The sequence below is a fragment of the Tachysurus vachellii genome, chromosome 4 (genome assembly GCF_030014155.1).
Source record: "Tachysurus vachellii isolate PV-2020 chromosome 4, HZAU_Pvac_v1, whole genome shotgun sequence".
Lineage (NCBI taxonomy): Eukaryota > Metazoa > Chordata > Actinopteri > Siluriformes > Bagridae > Tachysurus > Tachysurus vachellii.
Window position 1 is genome coordinate 20,017,312 of NC_083463.1, and position 18,108 is coordinate 20,035,419.

An 18,108-nucleotide genomic window follows, 5' to 3' on the forward strand; every position below is an offset into this window, starting at 1 on the left:
CACAGTGATCTCTGATCATAGTGTCGGTGAACGTGAAAGAGCATGCCTACATCCAGCTTTGTATGTGTGAGCGGGTGAGAGCGAGAGAGCGTTCCATCATCCAACTCCTGCAGCTTTTTCTCTCTATGATATCCTCCTCCTCCTGAAGTGAGTGAGAGAGAGAGAAGGGGAACGACGACAAGAAGAGAAACAGCATAGAGAGTAAAAGCGTGCTCTCTTTTTTCTATCGTGCTGCTCCTGCTTCCTCTCACCCAAGGCAGGGAAAGAAAGAAAGACAGGAGAGGGCTCTATCCATCTTCCTCTCTCTTCTGTCCCTGTGTTCAGCTGGGAGTGCAAGATTTTTTTCCACTGTTGGGGGACACTTTGGAGGAAACTCTAGGGACCAGGGAAACGAGGAGAAGCTGAGAGCCACGATGCTCAACAACCTCACCGAGTGTGAGGAGGGAGAGGGGGGAGCAAACAGCCAGGGTGAGTGGTGGAATCTCTCTCTTTCTCACACACACACACACACACACACACACACACACACACACACACACACACACACACACACACACACCATAAGCATTTACATACACTCCAACAAACAGTGTGGGCACTGTGATGCTGTCATGCTTTAATGTACAGATCATACACAGGAATGAAGGGATGAAGAGGAGGTGAAGCATTGAAAGAATGAGAGAGTGAAAGAGAGAGAGAGAGAGAGAGAGAGAGAGAGAGTAGGAGGGGTGTTTTTTCCGCTGTTGCTGCCTGCATCGTATCCTCTCTCCCCTTTTACTGCATGCGTGACGTGACTAGAATAGTAATAGGGTCTCTTGTTTATATGTGATGCCCTAATCATACTCATGACACACTCATAGACCGACCATGGACAGCGCCAAGCTTCCTGAGCTTCAGTCACATCCTTAAAGTGGCTCATATGCCCAGTGTGTTTGGCGAAGCTGCAGGTTCCGAGGAGTGCTGTCACTCAACCTTTTACAAAATCTCATCCCCTAAGTGCAGTGTTCCACATATAGCTGAGGCAAAGTAGTACAGTAATGTTAACAGCACTGAAGCTTGGTTAACGGAGGACAAAACAAGTCTGGGTACTTCTTTATATTATTCGGTAAATTTTGACATTATGGAATAATTAATATTACATACATTAATATTCATGAGTGTTCATGATCTGTCTCTCAATTACTGCATGTTTTATTGGATCGCAGGAGTGCTGTGTAAAGCACATGATACTGAATCTGTCTCACACCCATTAATCACACCCCCTTTTATGTGGAGCAAAGATATTACATAAGCTGTGTGTGTGTGTGTGTGTGTGTGTGTGTGTGTGTGTGTGTGTGTGTGTGTGTGACATGTTAGTGGTGTATGTATATAAATAAATTTTTAAAATATTTATATATATATTTTGATTTAAATATATATATATATATATGTATATATATATATATATGTGTATATATATATATATATATATATATATATATATATATATATATATATATATGACTATCTATATATATATATGACTATGACTATATATACACACACACACACACACACACACACACACACACACACACACATACATATATATATATATATATATATATATATATATATATATATATATATATATATATATATATATATATATATATATTAAATTTGAATGAGCGAGTAAATCTACATAAGCACATCACAGGACTTTTCCAGCTTCTACTATACATACTGACCCTGTCTGAATTTTTCCTCTTCTGACCTGTTAGTATAACTGTTATCTTCTCATCCTACATCCACAAACTACAGTGTCAGAGCTACTTTTTCTTCTGCACACAGTTTCTTCGTCTCTGTGCTATGAAAGTGTGTTGCTGTCCATGGTGCTGATTTGTCTGCTTTATTACTGCCTGAGTGACTTTATCGGGAGATTTGGGCGAGAGTCTTACTATCTTGCTCCGAAACAATAAAAGGCGTTTGTCTCCAGATGCATTCAGCATCCATCCTGTTAGCGTGTTCATGAGATGCCAGCTGATTATGCCATTTTGTTCATTATCGAGAGAAGAGTCTCCTGTTCCTTCAGTAGGAGAAAAAAATAAGACGCCTACTTTTATCCTTTCATCTGAACGGTGGTCTGATTTCAACTTGCTCTTCAGGGTTTTGTAATTGTTTTTATTCAATCTTTGATTTAAAATCTTTCCTCTTCTTGTGTTGGTCATTTGTGCAATTTTTACACATCAATAATTACTCTCTTTTTCCAAAACCTGGTCTACTTTCTCCTTACTAGACACAGAATTCCATACATTAGTGTGGCTTTCTGTAAACCATGAGATGAAAATTGAGCTAATTTAATGTTAAATTGTTTTCTCTCTCTTTCCATAACTAAATAATTCATTTTCAAATGGCAGCATCATCAAACATGTTTGCTTCAACATAACACTACAGTTCTTATAATTTGTTAGGAAACCTACAAATCATGATACATACTGTATCCAACTTAAATGTTTTCTAGTATCACAATGTAATTATTTTGTCATTTTGTTTAACCCTATACCTAACCAACTACTAGCAGAGCTTATCTCACAATTTAAGGTAATAGTCAACTATACAGTATAAATAGCCATTTTCTTGCATATAACACTATAAAACAGTTTAGTTCAGTAAGACACTCTGGCAAAGGCTGCTGGGAATCCCACACACCTACCCTGTCAAAGCAGGGTATACATAGTTATACATTCTATACAAATCTCACATAGTTTTATTAAATCATCCACCTTTCCTTTATAATAGTACAAATGCTTTGTTTCTGTGTTGCTATGCAAAAGCAGGAGTGAAAATCTTCTTAAGCCTGCAAAATATTTGTAGTTGCTTTTATCCACTGGAAAAAAATAACACGGGAAATAAAGCACACTTTCAGGAGGACATGCTGAAGAGAAGGTCTGTTGTGCTTTTAGGATGTATTTTTTTCCCTGGATGTAAATGTAAAGCTGTACAATCTTTATAGAACTTTAAAGAGGGTTCTGTTGGATGGTCTATATTTGAAATCCCTAAAAGGTTCTATATAGAACCCCTAATAAGCCTTCAATCAAAAGAAAGCTACAGAGTTCTTTCTAGTCTGTGAAAAGGTTCTATATAGGTTCTTTTATGGGTTTATTCATTCATTCATAAATATAGTCTCGAATGGGGTTACATGCAAAGGTAGGGTGTAGATCTTTAATAATACATAGCACAAGTATAATGGCAGTCACAAAAACAGGGATATGCAAAAGTATCAGAACATACAAACACTTTCATGGCAGATAATCCAAATCAGGATCGTCAACCAAATAACAAGAGGAGTTAAAAATCTAAAAACTACAGCAACAAAAGAAACAAATGGCTTTTGTAAGGTCAAAGACTTATGGACCTGAGTATACACCTTGCAACAAGAAGCTGAAACCATGGGGATTAAAAAGCATGAAAAACTAACATGCATAATGAGAAACAGATGAACATAATTAAAAGTGGGTGAGCATGGGAGCGCTGGTGATTGCTACGAGGTGGAGTCCATGGCGGTCGTGTTTGTCAGGAAGCAACACAAAACAAAGGCTGTGACAATAAGTGATGTAACAAATAAATTATTGAGTAATTTCTTGTTATAATAATAGGAATAATAATCGTGCAGAAATATCAAATGCAGTATACTGAAGGCAAAAATCCTGAGCAATATAAAAGATGATTGTAAATCCATGCATAAAGCAAAGTTTAGCCCAAAGAACTCTACCAAAAGTGTTATTTATAGATAATTAATAACTTGTATGGATATAGATATCTTATGGCACAATGATTCAAAAGGGTCACTATTTTCTTGCTCCCAGGTATCACAAAATCAACAAGGAAAAGGACCATCTAGTACTTGTACAGCGTGAACCCATGAGGCATCCTTTTTTCCTAAGAGTATATGAATTGTTTATGTGTTGTTCCTTTTGAAGAACCTCTTCACTGTCTCTCTACAGACCACTTGCCTTCCTTCTATGTGCCAATCATCATTCTCTCTCTCTCTCTCTCTCTCTCTCTCTCTCTCTCTCTCTCTCTCTATTCTCCTACCAGATTAAAAAGTCATTAATGATATAGTTACAGCTGTGTGCACATTTAAACAGGAATAATTCCCATTGTAGATGGGTTTTATTTTTAATTCAGATATAAAACACTAAAGAAAGAAAGAAAGAAAGAGTGTGTTTATATGTGTGTGTGAGTGTATGTGTGAGACCATGAGATTTCAATATATTTATTTGCCACCTGTTAAAATGTCCTCGATTTAAATCCATGTGGCACTTTGTCTAATGAGTCGTCATGAAAATCGGTCTAAGTAAATAATGAATTGGTCACCCAGGGTTAGCCAAAGAGGAACTGGACACCTGCTTCACACATAAACACACAACCTCACACACAGCCGGCCTGGCAGAGTGTAGTTGTGATTAATGAGATCTGATTATCTGAAATGGTAACGCTGCTGTGCCTGCTTTCAGTCATCCAGTGCTCTGGTCAGGATTAACGTCTTCTTGTTTCACACACACACACACACACACACACACACACACACACACACACACACACACACACACACACACACACACACGCACACTTACATGTGTATGACCACATCCAATTATAGCACTGGTTAATTGGCTAGAGAAGAAAGAAAAAAATGGGTTACACTAATTAAAAGATCATAGGTTCTATATTAAAGGGAATATATATGACATTAATTTCAAGTTAATTATGTCAACCTTTTGTCATAAAAAACAAGGTACAAAGAGGCCTATTCACACATTTCATTCTGAAGTGGCTCAGTGGAGAAGGCTTGTAATTAATCAAAAGACAAACGGTTCAGAATGCTGCATTTTGGCTGCATCTCACTCACACAATCTCTCCACTGTGTGCAAAGTCAGAAAAGGAACAGTCTTTTTATATGTTCACCCAAACATATCCAGAGCCCTGGTCTAATATCACCGAAGAGTAGATTCTGAAATAATATCAAGTGTAAAGGGAAGGGAAAATGTTCTCTAGTTGGAGTGGTCCTTGAGTGTTTATGTATGTACTTAACAAACTGGATCTTAAAAGGTGGGAGAGAGAGTGTTTGTGTGTGGTGAGAGAGAGAGAGAGAGAGAGAGAGAGAGAGAGAGTCTGTGTGATACAGTATGTTCACCTATGCAATCAAGCAGCCACCCTGTAAGATGTGTGTGTGTGTGTGTGTGTGTGTGTGTGTGTGTGTGTGTGTGTGTGTGTGTGTGTGTGTGTGTTTGTGTGTAGGCAGAGGAGGCTTGTAAGAGGTGGATGGAGAAGGGAGAATGCAGCTAAGGATACTTCAGTGAGCCTGACGACCTGTTAGGCAGACAGGAAGTGACTGAAATGGTCACAGACATGTCCAGTGTTGGTGTGACGCAGCTGTGATTATAGTGCAAGGTTCTGCTTCCACATCTCACTACAGCTAAGAGTGATCGAATGTATAATGTTAGGTTGTACTATCTATCTACAGTATCTATCTATCTATCTATCTATCTATCTATCTATCTATCTATCATGCAACATTGTGCACAAATATTGCTAAACTTCCACAGCAACAACAGCAGACAACAGCGCGCAGCTTAGCAACAAGTTAACCAGCGCACTATAGCGAGGAGCATTAGCAACAAGCTACCTGACTAAGATTAGTGCCAATTCTAATGTTGCTTCTTCTCAAAGAGTGATAAGTTAGTTCAGTGTTGTAGATTTAACCAGGTATTGTGTCTGTGTCTGTATGTGAACCGATCTAAAGTCTATAAACTGCTATAATCTCAGTTAAAAGTAGAGAAAGTGAACACTGGTCACAGTTTATACGGTTATGTTGATTTGAAGCCACTGCATAAACATGGTAGTTGAGAAGACTAGTTGACCAGATGAAGTTGCACATTGAGGGAGTGTTTCTGCTTAGGCTAAAGTGAAGCTTAACCAACACGAAGCTCATATTTTATAAACATTTTTCTGCTGTGAGTCAATTTGTGGTTAAACATGCAAAATTCAGATCAAATGAATGTGTTAGTCTGAGTCAAATATTTCCAAAACACAATGTTTCCCAGCCAAAATATTCACGAGCAACTTACTGACTTTTTGTTATGGCTGAAAACATGATGTGCTGTACATGAGGAACTTTTTTAGAAGAGGATAATGAACAATACACAATATTTGTAATAATGAATAATGGTTTTATGACCTGAATTTTAGGATTTGAACTCATTAACTGCCGGACTGTCACCTGCATAAAGTCTTAATACAGAGCGCTCTATGGAGGAAATGGATGCTAGTTTGCAAACATCCTGGAGCAGCGTCTGATATTTTAGCTCATTTTTAGCGAAGAAGATGTTCAATAATTTTGTGTTTCTGTCTGCTCAGGAAATTGAGAAGCTTTATCAGTTCCTTAGGCTTCTGATGCTGTTCCCTCTGTCATTATCAGAAGAGAGGAATAAGGAGTTAGCGCAGCACAGTTGTGTAACATGGAGACAGCATTTAGTGTAATTATGCAGCAGTGAGCTTTTTTTCTGAGGGTTACACAGAGAACACCCACATCCTCCACTCATTTGCTGTTTCTTCTCTTTCCCTAGCACAATAACGTTCTATCTATCTATCTATCTATCTATCTATCTATCTATCTATCTATCTATCTATCTATCTATCTATCTATCTATGTCTCAGGACTCAGGACACAGCTCAGAATCTGTAATGAGTGAAAAATCCTCATAATTTATTAATAAAGAATTGGCAAGAATGGGACATGTAACTTTCCACTATAGAATTATGTTTACTTTTTTTATGTTTTCTTTTTTAATTTGAATAATGCATAGTCTGTGATTAAAAAAAATAATAATAAAATCTGATTACAGTTGAGGAAATCTCACCATTATTAGAGTGAACAGCCTACAGGTACAATTTTAATTCTATTCATTTTTATAGCAGTTTGAACATTTGATGTCTCAAAGCAGCTTTACAGAAGTATAGAAACAGAATAAAAATTGTAAAGTTTAGAAATAAATTACTCTTTATCTCTAACATCTATCCCTAATAAGCAAGCCTGAGGTGGTGGTGGCTTAGGATAAACTCCCTGAGATGATATGAGGAAGAAAACTTAAGAGGAACCAGACTCGGAAGGGAAACTTAGCCTCATTTGGGTGACAGTAAATAATGTCCTTTCTACAACAGTTTGTAAGCGAGTGGAATTGTACAACCAAGAGCTCCTGAGGAACTAACAGATCAGCGTCATTTCTGAGTTCACTACAGATTTCGGAATAGACAAATTCCTTCCCTCAATAGACTTCAAATGTTCACTGATGAAGACCCGAGCACAAAGCTGACTGACGCAATGGCAGCTCAAAGACTGCACAATAGTCTCCAAGTGATTCTATCCACAGCAGTCCCATACATGTTGTTCATTCATATCTATCTCCAGCAGAGTGCACCACCAAGTGACAAGACTCCAACCAGGGGTAGGGAATCAGGATGGATCAGGCGATCACACTGCAAACTCAGAACACTAGGATACATGGCATTGTTGTGGATGGTACCGCATATAAACTATGATGCAGTCTTTGGACTGTAATTACCACAATCAGATTTGTACTCAACTCTCCATCAGTGAACTCTCCATCAGTGAACTCTCCATCAGTGAACTCTCCATCAGTGAACTTTCACAGGAAATAATTCCTGTTTAGAATGAATTTGCATTATTGCACTTTTTGACAATATAGTATTTGTAGTTATAAAAAATAAATTATTTATCCCACTCCCCAGATCAGGACAGGTTCCATTCATTTTAAGTCAGGGTTTCTTCCATAAGTCATCTTGGTAAGTTTTTTTCTTGCCACCATCACCTCCCCTCTGGCTTGCTGCTTAGGGATGAATTTAAAATAAAAAATCTATAATTTATATCCTGAATTTATACATTTCACTGTTCAGAATGTTCACTGGTAAAAGTGCTATACAAATAAAATTAAAATTAAATTTTTGAGTGTTCAGTTCTTATATTTGTAAGCCTTTAATGTTTGGAATAAGCCTGGAATGAAGCTTCTATTACTTAAAAATAATATGTTAGTGGAAAATTCAGGGATAGAACTTAAAATTCGGTACAATTTTATTTGAATAGCACTTTTAACAATGGACATTGTTGCATAGCAGCATTACAGGAATATACAAGTCCAGAATCTAAATTATACAATTTTAATTTTATTAAAATTCTCATGAGCAAGTCAGAGGCGGTGGTGGCGATGAACAAATCACTGAAATGATATCATACTGTGGCTACGGTTAATAGACAAAATATTATTTGCACTCATTTATTACAATATTCATTTAATAAACATTTTTACTGAGGGGGTCTGTGGAATTGATTTTGCAGTTAAAGAGGTCTCTGGCTACAAGACGTTTGAGAATCGTTGACACTGAGAAAGTCAAGGAGTAACACATAAACAATCAATACCATAAATGAGTACAATGAACACTTGTTTATGACATAATCACACGGTTTAAAATTCTGTATACATGCTGTGTGGTAGTAACTGTGCTTCTGGAAAAACACAAACATATAGACATGTTTGTGCAAACTGTTTGTCTTCCCTGAAATGCAGTAATAGATAATATGCATTGCCATGGTTACACTGTGTTGGCAAGGTTTCTCTGGCCCTACATGGTAACCTCATTGCACTCACACACACCTCCTCATATCTCCTCTGTTTATCTGAGAGAACAGACAGATCATAATATCTTAGAGCTCCGAATACTGAACTAGTTGCTGTTGTGTTGTATTGTGTGTACTGACATGACACAGTTATTCAGGCTTTGCTAGTTGTTTTGTCAGTGCCTTCTTGTTTACGTTTTTTTTTTGCCTGCTTTCTGGCAAAGTGCCTCGAGCCATATGTGAGATAAATGATCGGAGTGTGTGAGTGCATCCCTAGGAGCTCAGTCCTACACCAGTAGTTTGTGTGTGGTCTTTTTGTATACAGTCAATTTGCTGGAAAAGCACTGATGATTTCTCTGGTGTGTTTAACAACCTACACACTCAAGTGTTTGATTAAATAAGCATGTATGTGTGTGTGTGTGTGTGTGTGTGTGTGTGTGTGTTTCCACTGGATATTCTGGTTGTTTCATTCGCCACATGATTTGTGTGTCAAAGAAGGAAGGATGAATAAAGGAGTAGAAAACTGGAGCAGAACGACACAGGTAGAGAGTAATTGAACAGGACTAAGGAGTGCAAATGAGATCAAAGTCTGGGCTGCTTGCATTCACTGCCAAAATCTCTATCAAACCACACACACACATGCATACACACACACTTCCAGTCTGGTGCATCAGTTTTCTATTTACAGAACTAGTTCCAATGCTAATGCAAATGACAGATTACTAAATATAGACATATGAAAGTATATACACAGAGTCTCAGAGACAGAAGAACAAGCTGTCTGTTGGAGATGGCTGGATAAAGGCTTCGATGCGTGTGTGTGTGTGTATGTGTGTGTGTATGTGTGTATGAAACTAAGTAATTGACTAACTAAGAGCTATAAAAAATTTAGGTGAGTTTCATGTGTTTGAATACATTATTTAATTTATGTGTAGACCATCCTATTTAAAGTGATAATCCCTTAATATCTCTCTCTCTCTCTCTCTCTCTCTCTCTCTCTCTCTCTCTCTCTCTCTCACACACACACACACACACACACACACACACACACATGCACACACACACACACAAAGAAGACTTTACTCATTTTTCTTATATGACTTACACTATCAAGCTAAATCTGCATGCAGAGTCTCTAACACCCACAGAAGTCATCTAATTTTAAACTTCCTGGCCTAAAGGTCCTTGGGAAATAATAAAACTTTGCAAGAATAAAGAAAGTGGGATGCTGCTGAAAATTTACAAACTCACATGTGTGTAGTTCATAACTTTAACTTTTACAAAAGTGCAAGTATTCATGTGGTGATTTGTAAGTTACAGAAATCTCTTAAAAACGAGACGTCATTTTTTGAAGTACCTCTGTATGAGGTTCGCTATATTACCTCTAACCAGCATGTCTTCACTTCCACTTCTCTCAAAACAATAATGAATATCTTTCTCAGGATTTGTATCTTAAATCTCAGGTATATCAGGGGGATTCAGGCTGATTGAAGCTCTGTTTGCTCAAAGCTGAACTGATAATATATTTATCCTGTCAGATTGTAATTACAGAAAGACTTTGTTATTATTAAGTCTTCCACATTCATTTACTATATGACCACTATATGGCCACTATATGGCCACGGGTACCGGATTTGGATCGGTCACGCACCACCAATACCCGATCCACTCAAAATGCTTGGATCGGCGTCGATACCGATCTGAAATATCGGATCGGTGCATCCCTACTCCTGACATCCTCACACAGTACCATAGGTCCTCTCTCGGAACCCTGTCATACACTTTCTCTAAATCCACAAAGACACACTGAAGCTCCATCTGACCATCTCTGTTCTTCTCCTTTAACATTCCCATAGCAAAAATTGCATCAGTAGTGCTCTTTCTGGGCATGAAGCCATACTGCTGCTCACAAATATCCACTTCATTTCTTATCCTAGTATCCACTACTCTTTCCCATACTTTTTCACATACTCTTTTTTCATTGTGTGCCTTTATACCTCTGTAGTTGCTACAACTCTGCATATCACCCTTGTTCTTAACAATCAGCGCTAGAACACTTATCCTCCATTCCTCAGGAATCTTCTTACTCTCTAAAATCTTGTTGGATCCTGTTATCTAGATAGAAACTCCAATGATGTACTTCCTTGTATTAACTACAAAGACCAAACTCCAGCTCTTCCTGACACAACCCTCCCATTTTATCCAGGCTTAGGTCCGGCACTGATAGTTATGCCCTCTGTGGCAGAGTTGTTTCCCTGCTCAGGAATTGAACCCAGGCTGTGGCAGTGAGAGCCAGGGATCCTCTACTGGACCACCAGGGGACCTTTTTTTTTTTATACTTTTTTTTATTCTTTTATATTCCAAGTGTCTATGTAGAACCATCATGTACCATCATGCCCATATGCGCTTGTTCTTCTGGTAAGGCTCGGAAAGAAAGCTTCAGGAAACACTTGATCTTGGTCAGGACTCACAGAAAAATGGTAGTCCATCACAAGGCGCTAGTGTTCAATACTCTAATACTCTACAATACTGACTGAGGACTTACTATTGGCTGGAGGAAAGCAGAAAACCCGAGAAACCCTCACAGACTTGGTGAGAACATACAGAACATGGCACACAGTAATCTGAGCTCAGAATTAAAAGCAGGAACCCTAAAGGTGTGGAGCAGCAACATGCCCATCTGAGCCACTCTGAGCCGCCGTGCCCCCTGTTAGTTTCAGTACATGGTTTGAATAGTGCAGCCATTTGCTCAGACCAGCATGATCCTGCATATCAAAAAAGACCCTTTCTCTGTTGTCATATGAATCTGAGGCCTGGTGTCATGTTCCCTGCTGTCTATAATAGAAAAAAGTCACATTGACACTTAAAGTGCCATATTGTTCAAGAACAAGCCCCCCTGATGGTTCTGTCTCCCTCTTACTGTGTGTGTGTGTGTGTGTGTGTGTGTGTGTGTGTGTGTGTGTGTGAGAGAGAGAGAGAGAGAGAGAGAGAGAGAGAGAGAGAGAGAGAGAGAGGAAGAAGTGTCAACATCAAACCATTCTAGCCTTCACTGTGCACTAATCCCTTTAGTTCTGCAAGGTCACTTGATCCCTCACCTCACCCAGTCATCCGGCTCTCTCTCTGATCAGAGATTACAGAAACAACACCCCTAATCCCTCTTCTTTCTCTCAGCAGTATCCAACTAAAGCACATCATTGGCAGGTCAGCTCTAACATGGATGACTACAATCCTACTCAACACTTCCTGATTTCACCAGAAACAATCACTAGCCTTTATTCACGCATAGAAGCTCTTTAAAATTAACATTCACCATTCTACATTCATCAACCATTTCTTGTAACAATCTAGAAGTGATCTAAACAGAAATGCAAAAAGCCTCATCACCTGAATAGACACTTGGAATATAAAAGAATAAAAAAAAGTATTAAAAAAAAAGGTCCCCTGGTGGTCCAGTAGAGGATCCCTGGCTCTCACTGCCACAGCCTGGGTTCAATTCCTGAGCAGGGAAACAACTCTGCCACAGAGGGCATAACTATCAGTGCCGGACCTAAGCCTGGATAAAATGGGAGGGTTGTGTCAGGAAGAGCTGGAGTTTGGTCTTTGTAGTTAATACAAGGAAGTACATCATTGGAGTTTCTATCTAGATAACAGGATCCAACAAGATTTTAGAGAGTAAGAAGATTCCTGAGGAATGGAGGATAAGTGTTCTAGCGCTGATTGTTAAGAACAAGGGTGATATGCAGAGTTGTAGCAACTACAGAGGTATAAAGGCACACAATGAAAAAAGAGTATGTGAAAAAGTATGGGAAAGAGTAGTGGATACTAGGCTAAGAAATGAAGTGGATATTTGTGAGCAGCAGTATGGCTTCATGCCCAGAAAGAGCACTACTGATGCAATTTTTGCTATGGGAATGTTAAAGGAGAAGAACAGAGATGGTCAGATGGAGCTTCACTGTGTCTTTGTGGATTTAGAGAAAGTGTATGACAGGGTTCCGAGAGAGGAGCTATGGTACTGTGTGAGGATGTCAGGAGTAGGGATGCACCGATCCGATATTTCAGATCGGTATCGACGCCGATCCAAGCATTTTGAGTGGATCGGGTATCGGTGGTGCATGACCGATCCAAATCCGGTACCCGTGGTGGTTGATTAATGAACAGCAAACATCATAGTCTATTGATTGAACTTATAAGAAAAATACACTTATATATTAAATTGCATTAATGAAAATAAATATAATAAATTTTATAGGAAATATGTTGCTCAACCACCTGCGACAGACAGGCAAGTTTAGCAGGCACCCTTTCCATTTACCTCAGCGCGTTAAACATGTCGCTCATTTGGAAGTATTTTATGCTTGATTCAGCAGAGAGTAGCACTGCAAATTGTAATGTCTGTAAAGCCAAAGTTTCAAGAGGTGGATCTAGTATTTCGAATTACAATACGGCAAATTTAATCAAGCATCTTCAGGAGCATCCATCATATAAAAGAACACATGGAGTTCGCGCAAGTTAAGGGTGAATCTTGAAAAAGGTTTATGTCATTGGTGATGTCTATATACTTAGACATGTCAAAGTATACAAGATTTACTGTTTAATACATTTTGCATTGTGTTTCAAGAGTTCTAATTTAAGATTCACGTTAAAATATTGCCTTTTCTTCAGAAAATAATTTAATTTAATAATTGCAGTATATATGGTTTAGATTGTTATACCACTAACTGTTAAAAGTACTGTTTGCTACTGCATTTATATTTTTTTTAGGCTTCTTGTGTTTTCATTTTTTTATCCAGTATTGGACATTTTTGTATTTCTTTACCAGAAACAAATAAATCTTAATAACTAAGTGAGTTGTATACATTCTTTAGTTTTAAAGGTAGAAAAGAACACAGATATCGGATCGGTATCGGACGATACTGGCAAACTCTGGTATCGGAATCGGATCGGAAGAGAAAAAGTGGTATCGGTGCATCCCTAGTCAGGAGTGGCAGAGAAGTACGTCAGCCTAGTTCAAGATATGTTTGAGAGAAGCAGTGAGATGTGCTGTAGGTCAGACAGAGGAGTTTTGAGCCCCTTCTTGTTTGCTATGGTGATGGACAGGTTGACAGATGAAGTCAAACAGGAATCTCAGTGGATAATGATGTTTGTGGATGACAGTTGTAATGAGACAGAATACATGTGTATGAATGAGAAACAGGGAAGTAGAACAGTGAGGTTACAGGGGGCTGAGGTCAAGAAGGTGCAGTAACTTTAGTATCGTGACGGGGTGACGGAGAGTGTGGAAAAGAAGTGAAGAGGCGAGTGCAGCTGGGTTGGAGTGGGTGGAGAAAAGTGTCAGGATTGTTGTGTGACAGAAGAGTGTTAGCAAGAATCAAAGAAAAGGTGTACAAGACAGTATTGAGAGCAGCTCTGCTGTATGGGTTAGAGACTGTAGCAGTGAGGAAAAAACATGAGGCAGAGATGGAGGTAGCAGAGATGAGGATGGACAGGATTAAGTACAAACACATCAGATATGGTTATAGAGGCTAGAATGAGATCACAACACACAAGACAACAAAAAATAAATAACAATGTGCTCATTTAAGTATTTCTATTTTAAGTGGTAGTCATTGTTTGAAGATACCAGTTCCTCAGCTGTTCAGACATTTAGGGGAAGTTCATTCCACAATCGTTGTGCCAGAACATTATTTCCTTGTACACTGAGAGATGGTGGGACCACTCGAGTAGTGCTAGAGAATAATAAGAATAAGAATAAGAATATGCTGTCGTCGCTCGTGTACAGTTTCTCTTTAAATATGACTATATGTAGAGGCAGAACATTTGTGAACTAAGGGATATGGACACAGATGGTGTTTGCTGGAATGTTATATAATTGTCTTGTTCAGCCACAGGCTTATGGAGTCTATCCGGACCCTGAATAACCCTGTGATTTCCCAGAAGTCTAATAAAGCCTTTTAACACTGCAGTGAACATTTTTTGTATTTCACTCTTCCTAACCATGGTAAATCTCTGGCTTGCATGCATGCCAAGGCTTTCCAAAAAGTCACATAGCGATGTATGACACAGTAAGCAGGCCATGTAATTTATCGAGCACTGAGAATACTAGCCTCCTTTTGACCCCAACATGTGGCAAATACATGTAATTATGCCTGCCACTCAGATCGGGCCAAGCTGCAACATGTGCTAGAGGCTTCTGTTGAAGATGTTAGGACTGATAACACCAGCCCCAGTGGACATTCCTCAAGGTTTGTTACATGTTTTTCAGGTCTGGGTCCACAAATGGGAACATGTCCTTGTCTCACTAAGAGGGCAATCCATCAGGCTGAAGATGCTTGGGAACATTATGCTTGAGTACACAATGCACCTTTTTTATTATTCTAAGACAGCACAACATGATGGTTTGCTCAGAAAACATTGTGAGGATCAGCTTCAAACAACAGAACGTGAATAGAGCTCCAAATACCTGATAGTGACCAACCCCAGATATCTTCTTCTGTGTATTGAGAGCTTCCAGCAAATTAATGGAGTGGCATATGCTGGAGTTGCAAATACTGTTCTGTTAAACAGAACATTTTTCCCTAGAACATGCTTGGTGAGTTGGTGAGTTCTCACCTGGTCAACAGAGGTGTCATGAAAAATAACTAAGAGAGCAACACACTGAGCTTAAATAAGAGACAAAACTGCTTTTAAGACGGCGCTGTTAAGAGGAAAGTCACCATGACCCCACCCTGTGTGTGTGTGTGTGTGTGTGTGACTTGTCTGGGCAGTGATGGTATAGTCTTTGTCTACTTGCCTTCCTGCACAGTCAGTTACCATGGAGATGTGACTCTGAATTCCTTCTCACCTGCTGTTTTTATCAATTCACACTGGGTGTTAAGTCTTTCTCTCTGTGTCTCTATCTATCTATCTATCTATCTATCTATCTATCTATCTATCTATCTATCTATCTATCTATCTATCTATCTATCCATCTGCAGTTTTACTTAATATACGCATGGTTACACTCTGATCATTAATTGTCCTTCTGCCATGTTGGGAAGGACTTAAAAGTTTCACGGAGGACTCCTTAAGCTCTTTAAACAGCCTACTTAGCATTCAGGCTCTTCACCAGCTGTTGAAGACACAGACTTATTTCACCTCTGAATGATCAGATTCGACCCCAGAGGGTTTCACATGGTGCCGTCGACCATCTGTGCTGTCCTGTGTGGAGAATCCCAACAGTAATGAAGCATTAAAGATACACACAATAGAGTTCATACTACACTGGTGACTGTTCCAAAGGCTGCTCTGACTGTTTGCTTTAAAAAACGTACAATGTGTATCTGTTTATAGTGTCTGAGGGTCGTTTAATTAGCCTTTAAAAGTTTTCTAAAAATCTCAAGGTAAGTTAGTTTTTTAATTCATTCCTAAGCATTTTATCCCTATTTATATTTTTATATAAATATATTTATATATTTATGCTATCACATTGTATATATATATATATATAGATATATATATATAGACACACACACAAATGGAATGAAAATTTATGGAATTCCTATCTATGCAGCAGTCACTTTATTAAGAACATGTTTATACCTGTTCATTCATGCAATTATCTTTTCAGCCAGTTGCAATGTTTTTTCTGTTTGTTTGTTTTTTTTTTTAATTTATGAATTTTGAAATGTATGAAATTTACATAGAATCATGCCAAAAGCAAAAAACATGCACTTTTACTGCTGAACAATATTTTTTGAAGATCAATGGAGAAAAACCGGAATGATGCTTTCTGACAGTATAAGCTGGACTGAGGATGGCAAGTGTACATGTGGAGATGAAAAGGCGATTTTGAATAGCAGATGTAGTATTTGGATAGCTGCAGGAGCTTGAATACATCAGCATCAGGATCTTGTAGGTCTAAGGTTGTCAGGAATGCGATTTAGATGGATGCCTATAAAGAATATGATGACAGCTTATAAGCAAGTCAGGCTGCCGTGTGTTGTTGAGGCTTCTGTTGAATGATAACATCAGCAAGTCCTCAAGGTTTGTTACATGATTTTTAGAATTGGGTCCACAAATGCCATAAATGGGAACATGTCCTTGTCTCACTAAGAAGGGAACTATATCACACTACAAGTGCAATGCTTTTCTAAAGAAAGGGTTTTTTTGGGGGGAATGCTTTTCTTTCCCTTACCCTTACATTTAATCCCTTGGTGATATTTCTCTTAAAGGATGGGGAACTAAAGTTGTTTTTTTTTCTTACCAGATTTGTAACAGCGCCATATGTTGGTTTGCTAGGTTTGTATAACGAAGGGTAGTTTAGTAAGGGATGAAGGAAAAAGGAGAGTAAAACTTGTATAGTAGAGTGATGCACAATTAATGCCTTTTATACGATCAGAGTTTATTTTGACCTGACTATCTCTTTAAAGTCCTGAAGTTCAAGCATATATTCTCACTAAAGGAGAATAGCCAGAATGGTTTTACCTATTAGGAAGTGATATGATAACTGTGATAAGCAGAAAAGCATCTCAGAATGCACAACACATCAGACCTTTAGACTGCAAGAGCAAAAAGCTATATAAGTCAAGTCAAGTCTAGAAGCTTTGATTGTTATATTGACAATATAAAGTTGAAGCAGTACACAGTGAAACTAGATTTGTAAAGTTCATCGCGACAAACTTTGATGTTGGCTTTGACGAGGGAAGCGTTCGCAAAGGCCGGTGCTTTTTGGAGGCGAGTGGACATAAGGGTCAGTGTTACTTTTGGAGGCAAGTGGACCGAAAGATAGAGTGCCAAAACATTTGGAGGCAAGTGGAGACGAGCGTGTGATGTCATCCGAATACTCCTGAGGAAGTTCCCCTCATTGTGCTGAGTGTTTTGATATATCACATGCCCAGGTTGTGCAAAATTTTTTATTTTCACGTGACATCATGTGACATCACGTGACGTCATCAGAATACCCGTGAGGAAGTTCCCCTCATTGTTCTGAGTGTTTTGATATGTCACATGTCCATGTTGTAAAAAGTTTTTTGATTTTGCATATTTGGGGTCGGGGCTGCGGCACAACCGAAAGGCCAGTCGGTACACCAATTTAAAAGTTTGTTCAGAGTATCACCCTAAAGGAGCTGGCCGAGTTTGGTGTAGATAGTTCGAAAGCTTGCAGAGTTATAAACCTCCAAATTTTATAATGGGAGTCTATGGGAAAACGGCCATTTTGAGACTCGGTACCGGAAGTACCGGTACTCGGTTTGCTTAGAAAAGTGCATGTGGCGCGAAAGCCCTAGGCCGCATTAAATTTTATACATTTTTGTCTAAGCTGAAATAGGTAAACAGAATGCTGGCTTCTACAAAGCCAACATAATAAAACAAAGTTCCTCCGGGACCCTGGTGCAACATAAAGAAACAGGGATAAGAACTAAAATGTAGGTGAACATAGTCACATAATGTGCATA

General features: G+C 38.7%; 1 protein-coding gene across 3 annotated transcripts in view; it reads left to right on the forward strand.

The window, feature by feature from the left end:
- slc12a5a (solute carrier family 12 member 5a) overlaps positions 1-18,108 on the forward strand; it is a 142,675-nt gene that overhangs the window by 51,125 nt on the left and 73,442 nt on the right. The window contains exon 1 of one of the 3 annotated variants that reach the window (XM_060868249.1): positions 29-468. The exons of the other annotated variants lie outside the window; for them this stretch is intronic. Coding sequence (XP_060724232.1) covers positions 414-468 — 55 coding nt within the window. The 5' untranslated portion in view covers positions 29-413. Of the gene's footprint in view, positions 1-28; positions 469-18,108 lie in introns of those variants that run through there. 3 annotated transcript variants of the gene reach the window in all.